Genomic DNA, 17,370 nt, shown 5'->3' on the forward strand with positions numbered 1-17,370 from the left:
TAGATATGTCTTTTTGCCACTTCTTGAAACAGTCCATTTTGTCCATTATTTGCAATGCTTGAAACAAAAACAACATTCTTGGCAATACATTCATCTTTATGACTGCAATTCGACCTAACAAGGAAAGCTTTAAATTTGACCAAATCTCCAAGTCTTTTTTCACTTCTGTCCAAGTTTTTTCATAATTATCTTTAAATAAATTCACATTCTTAGCTGTCATGTTTATACCCAAGTATTTCACTTTTTTAACCACAGTCAACCCTGTCTCATTCTGAAACCTTTCTTTTTCAACCTGTGTTAGATTTTTCTCCAATACCTTTGTTTTTGATTTATTCAATTTGAATCCTGCCAATTGACCAAACTCTTGGATTATTTCCAATACTCTTTTCGTACTAGCTTCTGGCTCTTGCAATGTAAGTACTAGGTCATCTGCAAATGCTCTCAGTTTGTATTGTTTAGCTCCGACCTGAATCCCTTTAACCAACTGGTCCCTCCTAATCATATTAAGCAAAACCTCCAGGACCGATATAAAAAGTAATGGGGAGATAGGGCACCCCTGTCGTGTCCCTTTTTCAATCTTGAACTCTTCTGTAACCACATTATTTACAATTAATTTTGCTTTTTGTTCAGAATAAATTGCACCTATACCATTCTCAAACCCTTGGCCTACCCCCATCCCCCGGAGGTTCTTCAACATAAAGCTCCAAGAAATGTTGTCAAAGGCTTTCTCGGCGTCCACAAATATCAAAACAGCCTTAGTATTTATGTTCACTTCCAACTGCTCCAAAATGTCAATTATATTCCTTACATTGTCCGACAAATGCCTTTTCGGGAGAAAGCCCGCTTGGTCCCCATGAATCTCCTCCATCAAAACTCTTTTCAGTCTCTTTGCTAAAACATCAGCAAAGATTTTGTAATCCACATTTAGTAACGAGATGGGTCGGTAGTTCTTAAGTTGGGTCTTTTCAATCTCTGTCTTTGGTATAAGTGTAATATAGGCCTCTCTCCACGTATCGGGTGCCTTCCTCCCCTCCATGATCTCGTTGCAGACTTCCTTCAAAGGTTGTATAAGCCCTTCCTTCAAGACTTTGTAATATTTGGAAGTCAGTCCATCCGGTCCAGGTGATTTGCCCAACGCCATGTTTTGAATGGCATCTTCTATTTCCTGTGCTGATATCTCCTGGTTCAAAATTGTCTTGCTTTCCTGCGAAATCTTTTTCAGCCCATTTTTCTCGAGGAATTGTTGTATATCTGTTTCTTTTTGTGGCCCTTGTGTGTAAAGTTGTCTAAAGTAGTTCTGAAAACAGTTCCTAATTTCAGCTGGGTTACTTATATTCTTTCCTTCCACTTCTATATTTGTTACCGTGTTGAGTTTTTGTCTCTTCTTTATTTGCCAAGCCAATAGCTTGCCACATTTGTCAGCAGATTCAAAAGTCTTTTGTCTCATTTGCTTAATTTTCCACTCTAATTCTTGATTCGTCAGTTCCATATATTGTGTTTGATAACATTTGATTTCTCTTAAAATCTCTTGTGATTTTGGCTTCGATCTTAGTTTCTTTTCCCCTTCTTTTATCTTTTCCAGAATTTTTTCCTTCCTCTCATTTTGTTTTCTTTTCTTTAATGTATTTTGTTGTATCAGAAACCCTCTCATCACGGCTTTGCTTGCGTCCCATACTATTCTTTTTTCTACTTTAGTCCTTAGATTGATTTCAAAATAGTCTTTCAAAGTTTTTTGGGCCTTCTTACAAATCTCCTCATCTCTAAGTAAAGTGTCATTCATTCTCCATCTGAAGGAGCCAGTTGTTGTTTGCCTCATCACCATCTTTATTGCATTATGGTCGGAGAAAGTTTTTGGGCAGATTTCCACTCTCTTTATGTTCTGCGCCATACTGCTAGTCACCCAAATTTGGTCGATCCTTGTCCATGTCATTTTGGCTTCAGAAAAGAAGGTTCCCTCTCTTTCTAATGGGTGTTTTGTTCTCCAAATGTCTATCAAATCCATATTGTCAGTCATTTCAAAAAAGGTCTTTGGTAGTCTTCCATCTTTTGTTACTACCTGTCTTTGTGCTTTGTCCATATTTGTTGAAACCACTCCATTCATGTCTCCCATCATAATTAAATTATAATCCATATAATCCATCAAAGTCTCATGCAACTTCTTGAAAAATTCAGCTTTCCCTTCATTTGGCGCATAAACTCCCACTATCAGATACTTTTCTCCTTGAAATTGGATTTCAATTGCCAAATATCTTCCTTGGTCATCTTTGAAGATTTGTTTCGGTTGCAGCTTTTCCTTTACATAAATCACTACTCCTCTCTTTTTTACTCTGTCTGAAGATATAAATTCTTGTCCCAGTCTTTTGTTTATTAATAATTTCCTATGTGCTCTTGTCACATGGGTCTCTTGTAAGCAAATCAAGTCCAATTGGTCTTTTTTTAGAACATGAAATATATTTTTCCTTTTTCTGGGAATGTTCAAACCGTTACAATTCCAGGTTAGAAGTTGCAGAGCCATGATGGGGTTATTTACTCTTTCCTCCTACAGCTCCCAATTTTTGTTCCTCGTTTGTCGGTGGTTCCGTGTCCGTATCTAGTGAAGGATGCCCTTGCCCTGGAAACGTCTCTTTCTGTAGGTCTTCTTCGTGTTCTCCCAAGAACTTGTCTTTATCACTCACTGTCTTTATTCTTCTTTTCTTCCCCTTGTATTTAAAAGACAAGCCTTGGGGGAACTCCCACCTGAATTGAATGTAGTTCCTTTTCAGCAGTATCACCAGGTCCTTGTAGTGTCCTCTTGCGTCCAAAATGCTTTTGGGAATATCTTTAAAAATCTCAATGTGAAAATCTTCGATTCGAAGGGTTGTTTGGTAATGCAGGTTCAGTATTTTGTCTCGTTCCTCCTTTGATCTCAGAGTTATTAAACAGTCTCTGGGTCTGTTCTTCCTCTGCCTTGCTCCCAGTCTGAATGCACTTTCTATCTTAAATTCTTCTTTATTCAGCTCCTGCTTCCAAAAGTCAGAAAATTCTTTTGTCAAATAGTCCACCAGGTTGTCTTCTTCCTTTTCCGGCACAAGCCTGATCCTTAGGTTCCTCTCCTTTCGTTGCATATCCTGCATAGAAAGTGCCAGTTCATATTCATCTAGTTTCTTAAACACTGGTGGAAACTTTCCCTCAGCAGCAGTTGCAATTTCTTTAGCTTCCTCAGCTATCTTTCTTGTTGTAGATGATTCTTCCAATAATTTCCCAATTGCTTCTGCATTTGAGTTCACTTTATTCCCAAGGTCTGTTATACTTTTTGTATTTGAATCAATTTTCCCAGAGATTTCTTCAATTTTCTTATTTGTTTCAGCAACTTGTACTTTAGTTTCTGCACCTTGCTTTTTTAATTCCTCTACTCCTTACGAAACATCTTGCAGTCCTACTAGCGTAATCTGTTTATTACAGTTGCTTTTCAAATAGTTCAAATATTTACTCCAGTCCTCTAAGAATCTTTGGTCCCGCAGGTTTCGAATCCTTCCTGTCAATTTGTCTAATTCTGCATAGTCCATTAATTCTCCTCCATAAATTTGTCTCATCTTCTTTCAAAGCCATCCCTGTGGCAGGGAGTTCCATAGTGTGACAAAGAGCTGCATAAAGAAGTATTTTCTTTTATCTGCCCCCGAATCTTCCAACGTTCAGCTTCATTGGGTATCCTTGCAATTTCCCAGCATTTAGGAACTTGAGATGCCCTTAACAAATTCCCACTCAGCCATGATGCTGACTGCATTAGCTTGGGCCAGCCCTTACCTTAAAGTCTAACCACCCTTTTGAGGTTGTTGTGAAGGTAAATTGTGTGTGTGTGAAGAGGGAGAGAGAGGCAGGCAGGCAGAGAGGGCACTGCTGCCCCAGGCTTCTTGGGGAACTAGCAAGATTCAATAAAAGGAAAACTATCACAATAATACAGTGGTACCTCGGGTTAAGAACTTAATTCGTTCCAGAGGTTCGTTTTTAACCAGAAACTGTTCTTAACCTGAAGCACCACTTTAGCTAATCGGGCCTCCCGCTGCTGCCGCCGGAGCACGATTTCTGTTCTCATCCTGAAGCAAAGTTCTTAACCCGAGGTACTATTTCTGAGTTAGCCGAGTCTGTAACCTGAAGCGTCTGTAAACTGAAGCGTCTGTAACTCGAGATACCACTGCACTGACAAAATATCATATTAAATAGCTAGATATATTTCCCTTTATTCTCCATTTTATTGTATTGTATTTTACTTTTTCTTGGCAACGGCTTTAGAAATGCATCCCAGTAAAGAATGGATACAAAAACTTATGAAATATGCAGAAATGGCAAAACTTACTGGAAGAATAAGAAATCAAGATAACAAACTTTTTATGAAAGAATGGAAATGGTTTATTGAATATTTACAGAAGATATATACTTACAATAGATAATTAAATGAGCAAGTTAAATGAATTAAAAAAATAAATGTAAGGAACCGCAGAAAGAGGGGGAAGGAAGTCAAATTTTGAAATGTTAAATTGATTGTAAAACTAATGAAATGTATAAATTTGAAAAGTTTAAATAAAAAAAGAAATATGTAACTAATTTGCAAACAGTTTTTAACAACACCCATCAATAAAATGTGAGGTTCTTATTTTTTCCTATGTTTTCTGTATTTCTTTCTTTCTTCTTTTTTAAAAATCTGTTTGCCTACTATGCAGCTGACAGTGTCATGGGAGCCTCACATAAAAAAAGACCAAACCCCTCCGTCAAAAAAAGTTGCATGTTTAGAATAGATTTATGAAAGATTTAGAAAACTTATTGATTAGAATATTTGTGTGAGACTGTATGGGAAAAATACGGAATGACAGATACAATCTTGCTTAAAATGTATATAGGAAGTGCAGTGTAAGCGATGGAACATTACCAATGACATTTTATTACTTTTTTCATGTTGAGATAATTGTAGAATAAACTTGGAAGAAATTCTTCCAACTTATCTTCTTTTCTTTTTCTTATTTTTTCTTTTCTTCTCATTTCTTCTTTTTTCATATATATATGTGCTTATTTGAAATATATACAGTATGTATGTATGTATGTATGTATGTATTTGCAATAGTTTGCTTATATTTTGTAATAATTATGTTAAATACTTTTTTTTAATAAATTTTTTTTTAAAAAAAGTTGCATGCGTTTTGCTTTTAAAAAATAAAATAAATATTTAAATCACTGCAGGGGTGCAGTTTGGGAATTTTAGACTGCGGGGACTCGATGTTCTTATGCACCCTCCCATTAGATATCCATGTGCATTCTTTCTTCGCTTACTTACAAATGCAGCAAACAAGCCCTGAAATTCGGCCCGGGAGGCACCACTTGCAGGGATGGGGCGGAGGGAATTGCAAGTGGGTCTATAATGGTTAAATCCAAAGAATCCGATTCCTAGAGAGGCTCCATAAAGCTGGTGGGGGCGGGCGGAAAGGGAGGTCAGTAATGGACTCCTCTTCCTCGCTGGAGGAGTGGAAATGGCTCCTTTGCAGCTTTGAGCAGGGTAAGCAGCTGACACCGAGTTCAATAATAAAGGGAGATTGGGTGGGTGGAGGGTGTTGGAAAGGCGCAGGGTGCAGAGAAGGAGAGGCAGGGGGTGGGCTGGGGGCTCGGGTGGGGGTGCAGGAGGGAAGCACCCCCTTTCTCCCCGAGATCCTCTCCCTTAAGGGAGCAAGCCTTGCAGTGCACGTGGGAACGGCGCGCAGAGCAGGTCAGAGGTCCTCCTGCAGTCCATTTGTCCCCTGGCACTGGAAGTGAAGGCAAAAGGACGGACTTCCCAACTGCAGCACATCGTTAAACTTCGGAACTCCCTCCCACAGGAGACCCTAGCTGTCAACTTTTCCCTTTTTTAAAAGGAAAATTCCCTTATTCTGAATAGGGTTCATCGCAAGAAAAGTTGACAGCTATGTAGGAGGCAGTGAAGACCACCAACCTAGGTGGCTTTCCGTGGAGGAGAGGGCTCTCCTCTGCCTTGCCACATTTGGAAGCAGCCGTGTTTCTGGATGCCAGGTGCCGGAAATTGCAGGAGGGGAAAGTGGTCTTGTGCTTGAATCCTGTTTGCGGGTTTCCCAGTGGGGCCTCTGGGTGGCCACTGTGAGAGCAGGATGCTAGACTGGCCTGATCCAGCAAGTTCTTCTTAGGTTCTTATGAAAATGGCTCGTCTGCCCTTGTTTAACCCCCGGCACCTAATATTTGGGGACAGACTGCTGCTGTAAAAAGAGGCTCCTCACCGCTAGTGTGGCACAGACATTCGCCTCCCCTGGACAATGCCATTTTTTAAAGTAGGAGTAAGACGCAGCTTAAGGGACGCGGGTGGCACTGTGGTCTAAACCACAGAACCTAGGACTTGCCGATCAGGTCGGCGGTTCGAATCCCCACGATGGGGTGAGCTCCCGTTGCTCGGTCCCTGCTCCTGCCAACCTAGCAGTTCGAAAGCACATCAAAGTGCAAGTAGATAAATAGGTACCACTCCGGCGGGAAGGTAAACGGCGTTTCCGTGCGCTGCTCTGGTTCGCCAGAAGCGGTTTAGTCATGCTGGCCACATGACCTGGAAGCTGTACGCCGGCTCCCTCGGCCAATAAAGCGAGATGAGCACTGCAACCCCAGAGTTGTCCGTGACTGGACCTAATGGTCAGGGGTCCCTTTACCTTTACGACGCAGTTTCGTTATGCGTAAATAAATAAAGTGTTTACTATCACTTTCCCAATTATCTTCCCCAGTAAGACCATCAGTTTTACTCTCCCTTCTTCCCATTGTTTCTGTTTTCAGCCCAATCTTTCTTGGGGGAGATCTCTTTCTTCCACTTGCCCTGTCCAATCGCTCCCTTCTGAATGTTACCTAAAAATTTGCAAACCTCCCTCCCACAAATCACTACCCAATCAGATGGGTGAGGTACAAATAATAAAATTATTATTATTATCATTGTCATTGTCATTATCATCATCCCAGTCTGTGCCTGTGTTGGATTTCAAATCCATTTTTATATATGTAAGGGTTTTTAATTGTTTTTACATGCAGTTGTTCATAGGCAGAAATCATTTTAACTTTATAAATATGCATGAGAGAGAAATAGCCCAAGCGCAATATATCTATATCTATATAGTACAGTATTGTGAAATGGCTTCAAGATCCTTCATAGGGAGCCATCTATTATTATTATTATTATTATTATGCTAAGCTTACTCAGGAGTCTTAGGTGAGTTGCCTTGGTAAAAGCTTTTTGAAAGCCTAAGTGTGCTTGCTGACACTCTCAAAGAACTCTAAAAGCTTCACAAGGCAGGACTTCTCCATGCTGTTTCTGCTTCAGCAAGAATTGGTCTTCTATATGCTCAGTTATTTTATCTTTAACCATCAGGGGTGACCAGGGATGGTGGTAGTCATAGTCTAGCAGCTTCTCAAGGGCCACAGGTTCCCCATCCCTGCAAATATGCTGTCTAACTCCTGTTTGTCTGTGTTCTTTCTCCCTCAGATGAAAGGGCTTCCAGTTACGGACTTCAAGAAAGTATCTCTGGAGGCTCTGATTCAGGCGCAGGTTGCCTCTTCCTGTGAGATTTGAAGGTTGGCTTCAACTTGGCTCGCCCCCCGTCGGAGGAAAATGACTACAGATTATGAATCCTCGTCAGCCTTTGGTCTCCAGTTTCAGGATGCGCAGATGGGACTTAAAAGGGAGACCCAGGAGGAGCTGTCAGCTCCCCCCCAGCCGGGATCAGAGGAAATGGGAGAAGCTCTTCGGCGTCAGTGGACAGCCCTATCTGTTAAAGCAGAACCAGATGTGGGTCTCTGGTCCCACCAATATGAAGCTCAGTTGCAGGAGTTCATGAAGACAAATCGGGCCCCTTGCTCCGGACAGGGAATCCCACCTCTGCCAGAAACTGTTCTCTGCGTTGATGCTAAAGTAGTTGCAGCAGAGCAATTGGCCCAAATCCTGCCGTGCGCTCAGAAACCGAGTCAACAGGACTCCATGGTGCAAGGAGGAGGCCACAAGAGAGAAAGACATGATATCCTGAGCGAGGAGGTCGCCGTCAGCTCAGATGTACCCTGCCAACACTTTAGGCAGCTCAGGTACCGGGAGGCCGAAGGCCCCAGAGAGGTTTGCAGCCAGCTACGGGATCTTTGCCACCGGTGGCTGAAGCCGGAGAGGCACACCAAGGAGCAGATCCTGGAGCTGGTGATCCTGGAGCAGTTCCTGACCGTCCTCCCTCAGGAAATGGAGAGCTGGGTGAAGGAGCATGGCCCGGAGACCTGCTCCCAGGCAGTAGACCTGGCAGAGGATTTCCTGCTGAGGCAGCAAGATGCTAAGAAAGAGGAAGAACAGGTGAAGGGCAAAGGAGAGAAGTTCGAAATGGGCATAAGGACATTGCCTGTCCTGGCATTGGAGCCTTTTGCTTTCTAGGCCCAAGGCCTTTCTCGTAGTAGCCTGGGAACCTTGGGTTCTCTAGGCCAGAAGCCTTTCCAGTAGTAGCTCGAGCTGGGCAATATTGCAATTAACCGGTATGATGGTCAAACTGCGATACCGATTTTTGCTTTCTAGGCCCAAGGCCTTTCTCGTAGTAGCCTGGGAACCTTGGGTTCTCTAGGCCAGAAGCCTGTCCAGTAGTAGCTCGAGCTGGGCAATATTGCAATTAAACGGTATGATGGTCAAACCACGATACCGGTTTCAGACTTTTTGAACTGGGGATATATTGCAGCCACTGCCAGCACAGCGTCTGCCTCACTGTTCTCTGCCTGCCTGCCTGCACTGTGTTGGCAGCATTCGGGAAGCTACAACATATCGCCATCTCAAATTGCCTTGATCAGCTGAGAAATGGGCTTCCTTAAACTTCCTTTAAATTGCTCCTGAAGGTCGACAATGAGGGAGACGGAGGCACTTCACCAGGGAGAGCATTCCATAGATGGGGAGCCACCACCGAGAAGGCCCTGTCATGGGTCAATGCAAACCGGGTGGCAGCCAGAGGCAGCACTGCCAGTGGGGCCTTTCTTGATGATTGTAGGGCCCAAGAAGGTTGATATTGTGGGACTCCCTCCCTTAGGTCCCAAACCATTTTGGGCTTTGTAATAAACCCACGAATTGGGCTCAGTAGCTCACAGGCAGCCCTAACACATCCACTTTCCTACTGCTTCAAAATGCTTTCGAGTTTTTACTGTCATATGTTAGGCGTTTCCCAGACCAGGAATGCACGATGGCAGAGAGTTATATAAATTTAATAATTCCTTGTTTGCTGTTTCAGGAGCACTTTCACGTGATCACAGTCAGCTTCCCTGACGATGAACAGGCTTTGTTGGAAACCTCACAGAGCCAGTCCCACAGGGAGATCAAGCAGGAGGATGAAAGGGATTCCAGCTCCCCAAGTAAGGACCTGTTGTTACAATCATTGCTTACCACAAAGAGTCTGGCAGGGCTTTAATTTGGGGGTTCCTACTCGGGGGAATGTCTAAAGTGACTGCACTTGGAATCCTTTGTCCAGTTCTGGTTGCCTCACCCTAAAAAGGATATTGTGGAGTTGGCGACAGTTCAGAAAAGGGCAACCAAAATGAGTCAAGGCAATGGAGCAAAGATCATGGGGAAATATTGCAACAACTTGATAGCTCAGTCGGTACACTAGCTAATCTCAAGGTCCTGGGTTTGAGCCCCACATTGGGCAAAAGACTAGATGATTTCTAGTTGGTCCCTTCAACTCTACAATGATTTTATGATTTGGGGCTTTTTACTTTAAGAGAAAAGACAAAAAAGAGGAGACAAGATATACAGTGGTACCTCGGGTTACATACACTTCAGGTTACAGACTCCGCTAACCCAGAAATATGACCTCGGGTTAAGAACTTTGCTTCAGGATGAGAACAGAAATCATGCAGCGGCGGCGCAGCGGCAGTGGGAGGCCCCATTAGCTAAAATGGTACCTCAGGTTAAGAACAGTTTCAGGTTAAGAACAGACCTCTGGAATGAATTAAGTTCTTAACCTGAGATACCACTGTAGTTGTTCAGTCAAACCTTGGTTGTCGAACGTAATCTGTTCCGTAAGCCCATTCGGCTTCCAAAATGTTCAACAACCGAGGCACAGCTTCCGATTGGTTGCAGGAGCTTCCTGCACTCAAGTAGAAGCTGCGTTGGACAGTCAGCTCCCGAAAAACATTCAAAAACTGGAACATTTACTTCTGGGTTTTCGACATGGGGGAGCCGAAACATTCCAAAACGGAGACATTCAGGATCCGAGGTTTGACTGTATAAAATTACATATGGTGAGGAGAAAGTGGGTAGAGAAAAAGGGTTTTTTCCTCTCTCTCTCTCTCTCTCTCACAACACTACAGCTCGGAGACATCTAAGAAAGCTGAATGTTAGAAGATTCAGGACAGACCAAAAAACATCATTCTCACAGAACATAATTAAACTATGGCATTGGCTTCCAACACGAGGCAGTGACAGCCACCAACCTGGATGGATTTAAAAGATTAGACGAATTCATGGAGGAGAGGGCTACTAGCCAAGCTAGCTGCGTCCTACTGTTGGAGGCAACATGCCTCAGAATATCAGTTGCTTAGGATCACAAGTGGGGAGAGTGTGGCTGTTGCACAAAGATTGTGTGGGATACTCAGAGGTATCTTGTTGGCCACTGTAGGAACAGGATGTTGAACTAGGTGGCTACTGGCCTGATTCAGTGGGCTCTGATGTTCTTAAATACTGTTCTCTTTGACATCTTGTGGGAGGGTGTTCCACATGTTTGCTCCGACTTATTACTAAAGAGGGTTTTCTTGGTGGAAAGTAGTGGGGCATGCGCAAAACCACTCAGAGTTGTGGCTAGAAAGCATGGGAATAGTGGGAAACTGCTGAGCCCTATGCTTTGCCGGCATGGGATAAGCCAAAGTATGGACAAGCCCTGAGTATAAGGCCTTATGTTCTTTTATGAGGTATTAGGTCAACAGAAGACAGTATTATTCTCTTGCCCAAACCTTTCCTGTCACATTTTTCTTCGTTATATCGCCATAATCCATCTCTTCCTTTCTACTTTTCCCCACCTTGTTTACTATCTCTCTATTTCAGCAGGTGACGAAGACATGAATGGGGTGCATTTGGAGAAGGCTGAGCTTCGAAAGCTGAAGAAAAGCTCAGGAGACCAACGTGGATCAAACAAGCGGAAAGAAAGAACGACGCAGAGGCGGAGAGAGAACTCTGTACTTCCTCAGGCAGGTGGCATTGGAGGTCAACCGAGAATCCCCACAGGAGAGAGCAGGGACGTGCCCGCCGTGTGTGAGGAAAGCTCGAGTGATGCCACAGGCCACGATGCGTTCTTAGGAGACGAGCCTTATACCTGCTCCGCCTGCGGGAAAGCCTTCCGTCTCAAGTCAAGCCTCAAAAGACACTGGAGAAGCCACACGGGCGAGAAGCCGTATACCTGCTTAGATTGCGGGCGGAGCTTCAGCTGGAGGAGCAGCCTCACCACACATCAGAGAACCCACATGAGCGAAAAGCAGTACAAATGCTCCAAGTGCGAGAAGACCTTCCGCTGGAGCCAGAACCTCACGAGGCACTGGAGCATCCACACCGGGGAGAAGCCGTACAAGTGCTCCGACTGCGGGAGCAGCTTCAACCGGAGCCAGAACCTCATCACTCATCGGAGAATCCACACGGGAGAGAAGCCGTACAAGTGCTTGGATTGCGGGAGCACCTTCAACCGGAGCCAGAGCCTGATCACGCACCAGAAAACGCACGCGGGAGAGAAGCTGTACATCTGCTCAGACTGCGGGAAGACCTTCAACCGGAGCCAGAGCCTCATTGCTCATCAGAGACTCCACACAGGGGAGAAACTCTACATGCTCCGGATGAAAGGAGAGCTTGCGGGGAAAATGCAGCCTTCTCAGACACGGGTGGATTCGCACACTGCGGACATGATATAGTAGGGTTGCCATATTCCAAAAAGCGAAAATCCAGACACAGATGTTGTTGAGCAAGATCTCCCCGCAAAAAAAGAGAATGTTTTAAAGCTATTTTTTTTTAGCAAATTTGCCAAAAAACAACAACACTGCTGATTCGAGCTGCCACGTGTCCTGATTTTTCTGGACATTTTAACTGATTTTTGAAAATTCTGCCCGGATGCTATTTTCAAAAGACAAATCTTGGGAAATTTCGTATGTATGACAGCCCAATGATATAGGCGCTCACAGCCGAGGGGGAAAGATGGGTTTGAGTTCCACCCCTTGTTTAGATAGGTACAAGGACACAGTGGGAAATGAGTGCCAGAAATGTTCATTTAAGTCAGGGTTTCTGATGTGTCAGCCTGAGGGTGCTGGTATACCCACCGGGATCTCCTGTGGTGCCTGCAAAAGTTCTCTGTAAATATCCCCTCAAAAATCCACAATGCACAAAAGACTCTTTGCTCTTCCTACTCAGTTCCTGTTTGTACTGACTCCGCCTCTCCTGCAGTGAACACACCCCCTTTCAATATGCCCAAGTTCCATTGGACGCCAGGACTGGATGCCCGCCTTCCCTTCCATTCTGAACAGGAGAGAGGTGCAAAGATCGGGCAGCTGACGTGGAGGCATGCTTCCATCATTTGGCGATCCTGTCTCTCCTCCTCCCAATGCTGTTAGATGTGGCATTTGTGTGTGTGTGTGTGTGTTATAGCAAACCCTCCTGCATGCAGCATTTTCTCTAAAAGTCAAGGACTCTGTGCAAACCTCTCCTTCTGTTGAGTGATCAAGGCCAGTGAATGAGGACTTGCTAAGCTTGTGTAGCATAGTGGACACGGGTTCAAATTTTGGGATGGGGAGGCCCTCTTCGAGATGTCACATTGACAGCGAACACTACTTAGCAGAGCCCGACCTCACACAAACACCCCTCCCCAAATATGAGTGCAGTATGCTGGAAATAAAACTGTTGTATGTTAGTTAAAATAATAAATTGGATCATCCCTGAAAGCTGAACTGTATCCTCTGACAGAACATTGCTTCAAACTCCTAGGAAAGAGACTACTAGCCCATGCTGCTTCTATGGACTATGTTTCTTCTTTTACCTAGCAAACTGACTAAAAAAAATCCTTAGTTTTGTTAATAAACGTGGTGGAGGGGGGAAGGCAGGAAACGAAAAGGACCCCCCCCCCGAAAAAAACAGTGAGGAAGGCAAAGAAGAAAACACATGGGGAAAAGCCCCCTTAGCACATCATGAGTTTGAGGGAAAGGCTTTAAAGCAACAGCAGGGGGAAGACGGAGAAGCCCAGTGGAGGCTGCCTTGCCTCGTGAGCAGCACAGCTTTGAGCACAGCCACACACACACACACAGCACCCGAGCGAGGGCGGGACATGGACGGGCAGGGAGAGCAGCTGGCATTTTGTCACCCCTCTCAGTGATGACACCCGGGGCAGGCTGCACGGGTGGGCAAACAAACTGCCCACCCCCTGCTCTGGTCCTCATGATGGAGGCAGGGAGGCAGAGGAACATTATCTCCACATTGCAGATTCCCTCAGCTCTAGAATTCGTGGCCCTCCAAGAAAGCTGAATGTTGTCCTACCCAAGACAGATAAAAGCATTTCATTGTGCAGCAGATAATTGAACTATGGAACTCACTGCCGCTGGAGGCACAGATGGCCACCAATGCAGGAATCTTTTGCCCAACATGGCGCTCCAGCTGGTGACCCTTAGATTAAGAGTCCAGCACTATCCAGAGGACACCCCATTTGATGCCCCCGATATACAGTACAGAATCCAGCTTGTAAATAATAATAATAAAATAATAATAATAATTTATTATTTATACCCCGCCCATCTGGCTGGGCCTCCCCAGCCACTCTGGGCGGCTTCCATAGAAACCAAAAATACAGTAAAATATCACACGTTAAAAACTTCCCTGAACAGGGCTGCCTTAAGATGTCTTCTGAATGTCAGGTAGTTGTTTATCGCTTTGACATCTGCTGGAAGGGCGTTCCACAGGGCGGGCGCCACTACCGAGAAGGCCCTCTGCCTGGTTCCCTGTAGCTTTGCTTCTCGCAATGAGGGAACCGCCAGAAGGCCCTCGGCACTGGACCTCAGCGTCTGGGCAGAATGATGGGGGTGGAGACGCTCCTTCAGGTATACTGGACCGAGGCCGTTTAGGGCTTTAAAGGTCAGCACCAACACTTTGAATTGTGCTCGGAAACGTACTGGGAGCCAATGTAGGTCTTTCAATAAGGTAAATAAGGAACATCAACGCATCAACCCTAAACACAAATTTTAACAGGGCAGAAGCCCCACTCAATGCAATGGGGTTTATTTCTGACAAAGTGTAAAGAAGGTGAGGCTCTATTTGCAGAGGATATTTGAAGGTGACGCCTTGTTCAATTTCTTTTAGATTATCTTCCCGTCTGAGGTCTCCAGAGCAAGGAGCTATCCTGCGTGACGTGGGTCAAGGGGTTCATTTTTAGTCCTCTATTAATCCAATGATGCATGCATTTTCACAGCTGCATAAGGTCTTGTGAGGAGAGGAAGGTTTCCTAGAATTGCGAAGTTGCGAGGGGTCCTGAGGGTCATCTAGTCCCACCCCCTGCAGTGCAGGAAACATTTGCCCAACGTGGGGCTCAGACCCACAACCCTGGGATTAAGAGTCTCATCCTCTGCCAAATCAGACACCTCAAATAGAAAAGAAGATTGAGGGTGAGAAAATTTATTAGGACTCCTAAAAGTGTGACTGCTCTCTAAGAAGTAAGCTGCAGAGGGAATTCTGGGGAAAGGAAAGGAAAGAAGAGCAACCCATTTTTGTTTTGTTATTTCTGCTGATTTTGACTGGAATGAATCCTCTCAAAGGGCCCTTGGAAAACTGCCCAACGTGCTTTTGGCGGGTAAATGTTTTTTATGTTGAAGGAAGGTGAGGACAGGTGACCTCACCTAGGCCCGAAGTCACCCCCCACCAAAGCAGGCTCAAAGCTTCTCAGAGCTTTTCAATATCATTTTTCTCAGCAGCTAAAAGGCATTAGCTAAGCATCAGAAACATTCTGCTTGCTGTAACTAAAAAGATTGCAACCAAGGTAGGGAACACAGTCCATTGTTTCTCAGGCCTTTCTGATGCCTTCTGGCCTTGCTAAAGAACCACATTGCAACTTACTTTCTGTCCGGGAACCATGCCAGAACAAGAGATTGAAACATATCTGAACACTCTGAAACCCTTTCCTGGGAAGGGTGCCAAGAGTCCAATAGTCCCAAGACAGCTTTCTGTTCATGCTCAGAGGAACTCATGGGGCAGGACTCTGGAAGGAGGAGAAAGGGGGAGGGATCTGGAATGGGTATATATGCTTGTGCACATGATTGTGAACTCGTGCATGCTTTTTGTGACTTATCACACTTGCTCCTTCTACCCGTTCATGGATGGTAGAAATAAAAGCCTTTTCTCCGAAACTATTCCTTGAGTGTCTGTTGACTCCCACTTCCCTTTCCCAGGCGCAATATTTTTCCCACCCGAGGGCAAAGCCTCATAAGGCTACAATGTCTTTTTTTTTTAATATACTTTTTATTAGTTTACAACCAAAATTATACATTTTTAACCAAATTTTCACAAATTATACTTTTGAGACTTCCTTCGATTTTTCTGGTAATCATCCATATTTACTCCTAACAAAAACGCATTTCCTTTTTTGCATTGCCTTTTAACTTTCACCTTTTCCAATATATATTTTCCCAAACAATACATCTTAACCTTTACAGTGCTTCTTGAAACCCCACTAGCGTTGTTTGTAAATCACATACATTTTTCAGATAATCTACAAACTTCCCCCAATTTTCGATGAACTTTTGATTTTTAGAATATCTTATTTTTCCAGTCAATTTATCTAATTCCGCATAGTCTATTAGTTTCATTCTCCAATCTTGAATTGTCGGTGTTTCTTCCTGTTTCCACTTCTGGGCTAGTAGAATTCTTGCTGCCACAACTGCATACTGGAATAGCTTACAGTCTTTCCTTCTTATTTCTTTCCCTGTGATTCCTAAAAGAAAAGCTTCTGGTTTCTTAACAAAAGTATATTTTAACATTTTTTTTAATTCATTATATATCCCTTCCCAGAAGTTCTTAACTTTCTTACATTCCCACCACATGTGATAAAATGTTCCCCCCCTTTCTTTGCATTTCCAACACTTATTGTCCGTTTTATACATTTTAGCTAATTTAACAGGTGTAATGTACCATCTATAGAACATTTTCATCACATTTTCCTTCAATCCCATGCATGCAGTGAATTTTAAATTTTCCTTCCATAATTTTTCCCAATCTTCAAATTGAATATTATATCCAAAATCTCTAGCCCAGTGTATCATTACTGATTTAACTTCTTCGTCCTTCGTACACCATTCCAACAGTATCTTATACATTTTTGACAAAATCTTGTTATCACTATTGATTATATCAATTTGGAACCTGGAGTCTTTTTCTGCATACCCCTTTTCCTTTGCATCTTTCTTAAACATTTCATTTACCTGGAAATAGTGTAACCAATCATATACATAATTTTTAACTTGTTCATATGGTTTTAGTTTCCATTTTCCTCCTTCTTTCATTACCAATTCTCCGTATGTAGCCCATTTACCTCTCATATTAACTTTCTTTACGCTCATAATCTCTAACGGAGATAACCAGTGTGGAACCCTTGGTTCTAAAAGACTTTTGTACCTGTCCCATACTTCTATTAACGAATTCCTGAAGATGTGGTTTCCGAATCCTTTGTGAACCTTTTTCTTATCACACCATAGATAAGCGTGCCACCCAAACCTGTTATCGAAACCTTCAAGATCTAATAATTCCTTGTTTTCTAACTTAATCCATTCCTTTAACCAGCAAATGCATGCAGCCTCATAATATAATTTCAAATCTGGCAGGGCGAAGCCTCCTCTTTCTTTCGCATCTGTAAGTAATTTATATTTTATTCTTGGCTTCTTGCCCTGCCAGATATACCTTGATATCACTTTTTGCCAATCTTTAAAGGTTCCACTCCCCTTAATTATGGGGATTGTCTGAAACAAGAATAGCATCTTTGGGAGCACGTTCATCTTAATTGTAGAAATCCTGCCCCAAAAGGACAGTTTCAATCTATTCCACACCTCCAGGTCTTTCTTTATACCTTTCCACATTTGAACATAGTTATTCTGGTACAGGTCAATATTTTTAGGTGTTAACCATATTCCCAAGTATTTTACTTTCTTCACTACTTCTATCTCCGTCTGTTGTTGCAATATTTCTATCTTACCTTGCTCCATATTTTTAGCCATTATTTTAGTTTTTTTCTTATTCAATCTGAACCCAGCCACCCTCCCAAATTGTTCAAATCTCCTCCAATACCTCTCCAACACTTTCTAATGGTTCTTCCATCGTTATAACCAGATCGTCGGCAAAGGCTTTCACTT

At 43.4% G+C, this 17,370-nt stretch overlaps 1 protein-coding gene across 2 annotated transcripts; it reads left to right on the forward strand.

The window, feature by feature from the left end:
* The first annotated feature begins 5,420 nt into the window (after positions 1-5,420).
* On the forward strand, positions 5,421-12,936 carry LOC128409234 (zinc finger and SCAN domain-containing protein 31-like). Of its 2 annotated transcripts, none has more exons than XM_053379541.1 (4): positions 5,421-5,524; positions 7,490-8,335; positions 9,249-9,369; positions 11,057-12,936. In XM_053379541.1, exons 2-4 carry the CDS (start codon positions 7,616-7,618, stop codon positions 11,908-11,910), a joined length of 1,695 nt encoding a protein of 564 aa, XP_053235516.1. In that variant the 5' UTR covers positions 5,421-5,524; positions 7,490-7,615; the 3' UTR covers positions 11,911-12,936. The 2 variants fall into 2 exon arrangements, with proteins under 2 accessions (XP_053235516.1, XP_053235517.1); XM_053379542.1 differs by having other exon boundaries at positions 11,060-12,936.
* Positions 12,937-17,370: the final 4,434 nt, after the last annotated feature.

This window comes from Podarcis raffonei, chromosome 2, assembly GCF_027172205.1.
Source record: "Podarcis raffonei isolate rPodRaf1 chromosome 2, rPodRaf1.pri, whole genome shotgun sequence".
Classification (NCBI taxonomy): Eukaryota; Metazoa; Chordata; class Lepidosauria; order Squamata; family Lacertidae; genus Podarcis; species Podarcis raffonei.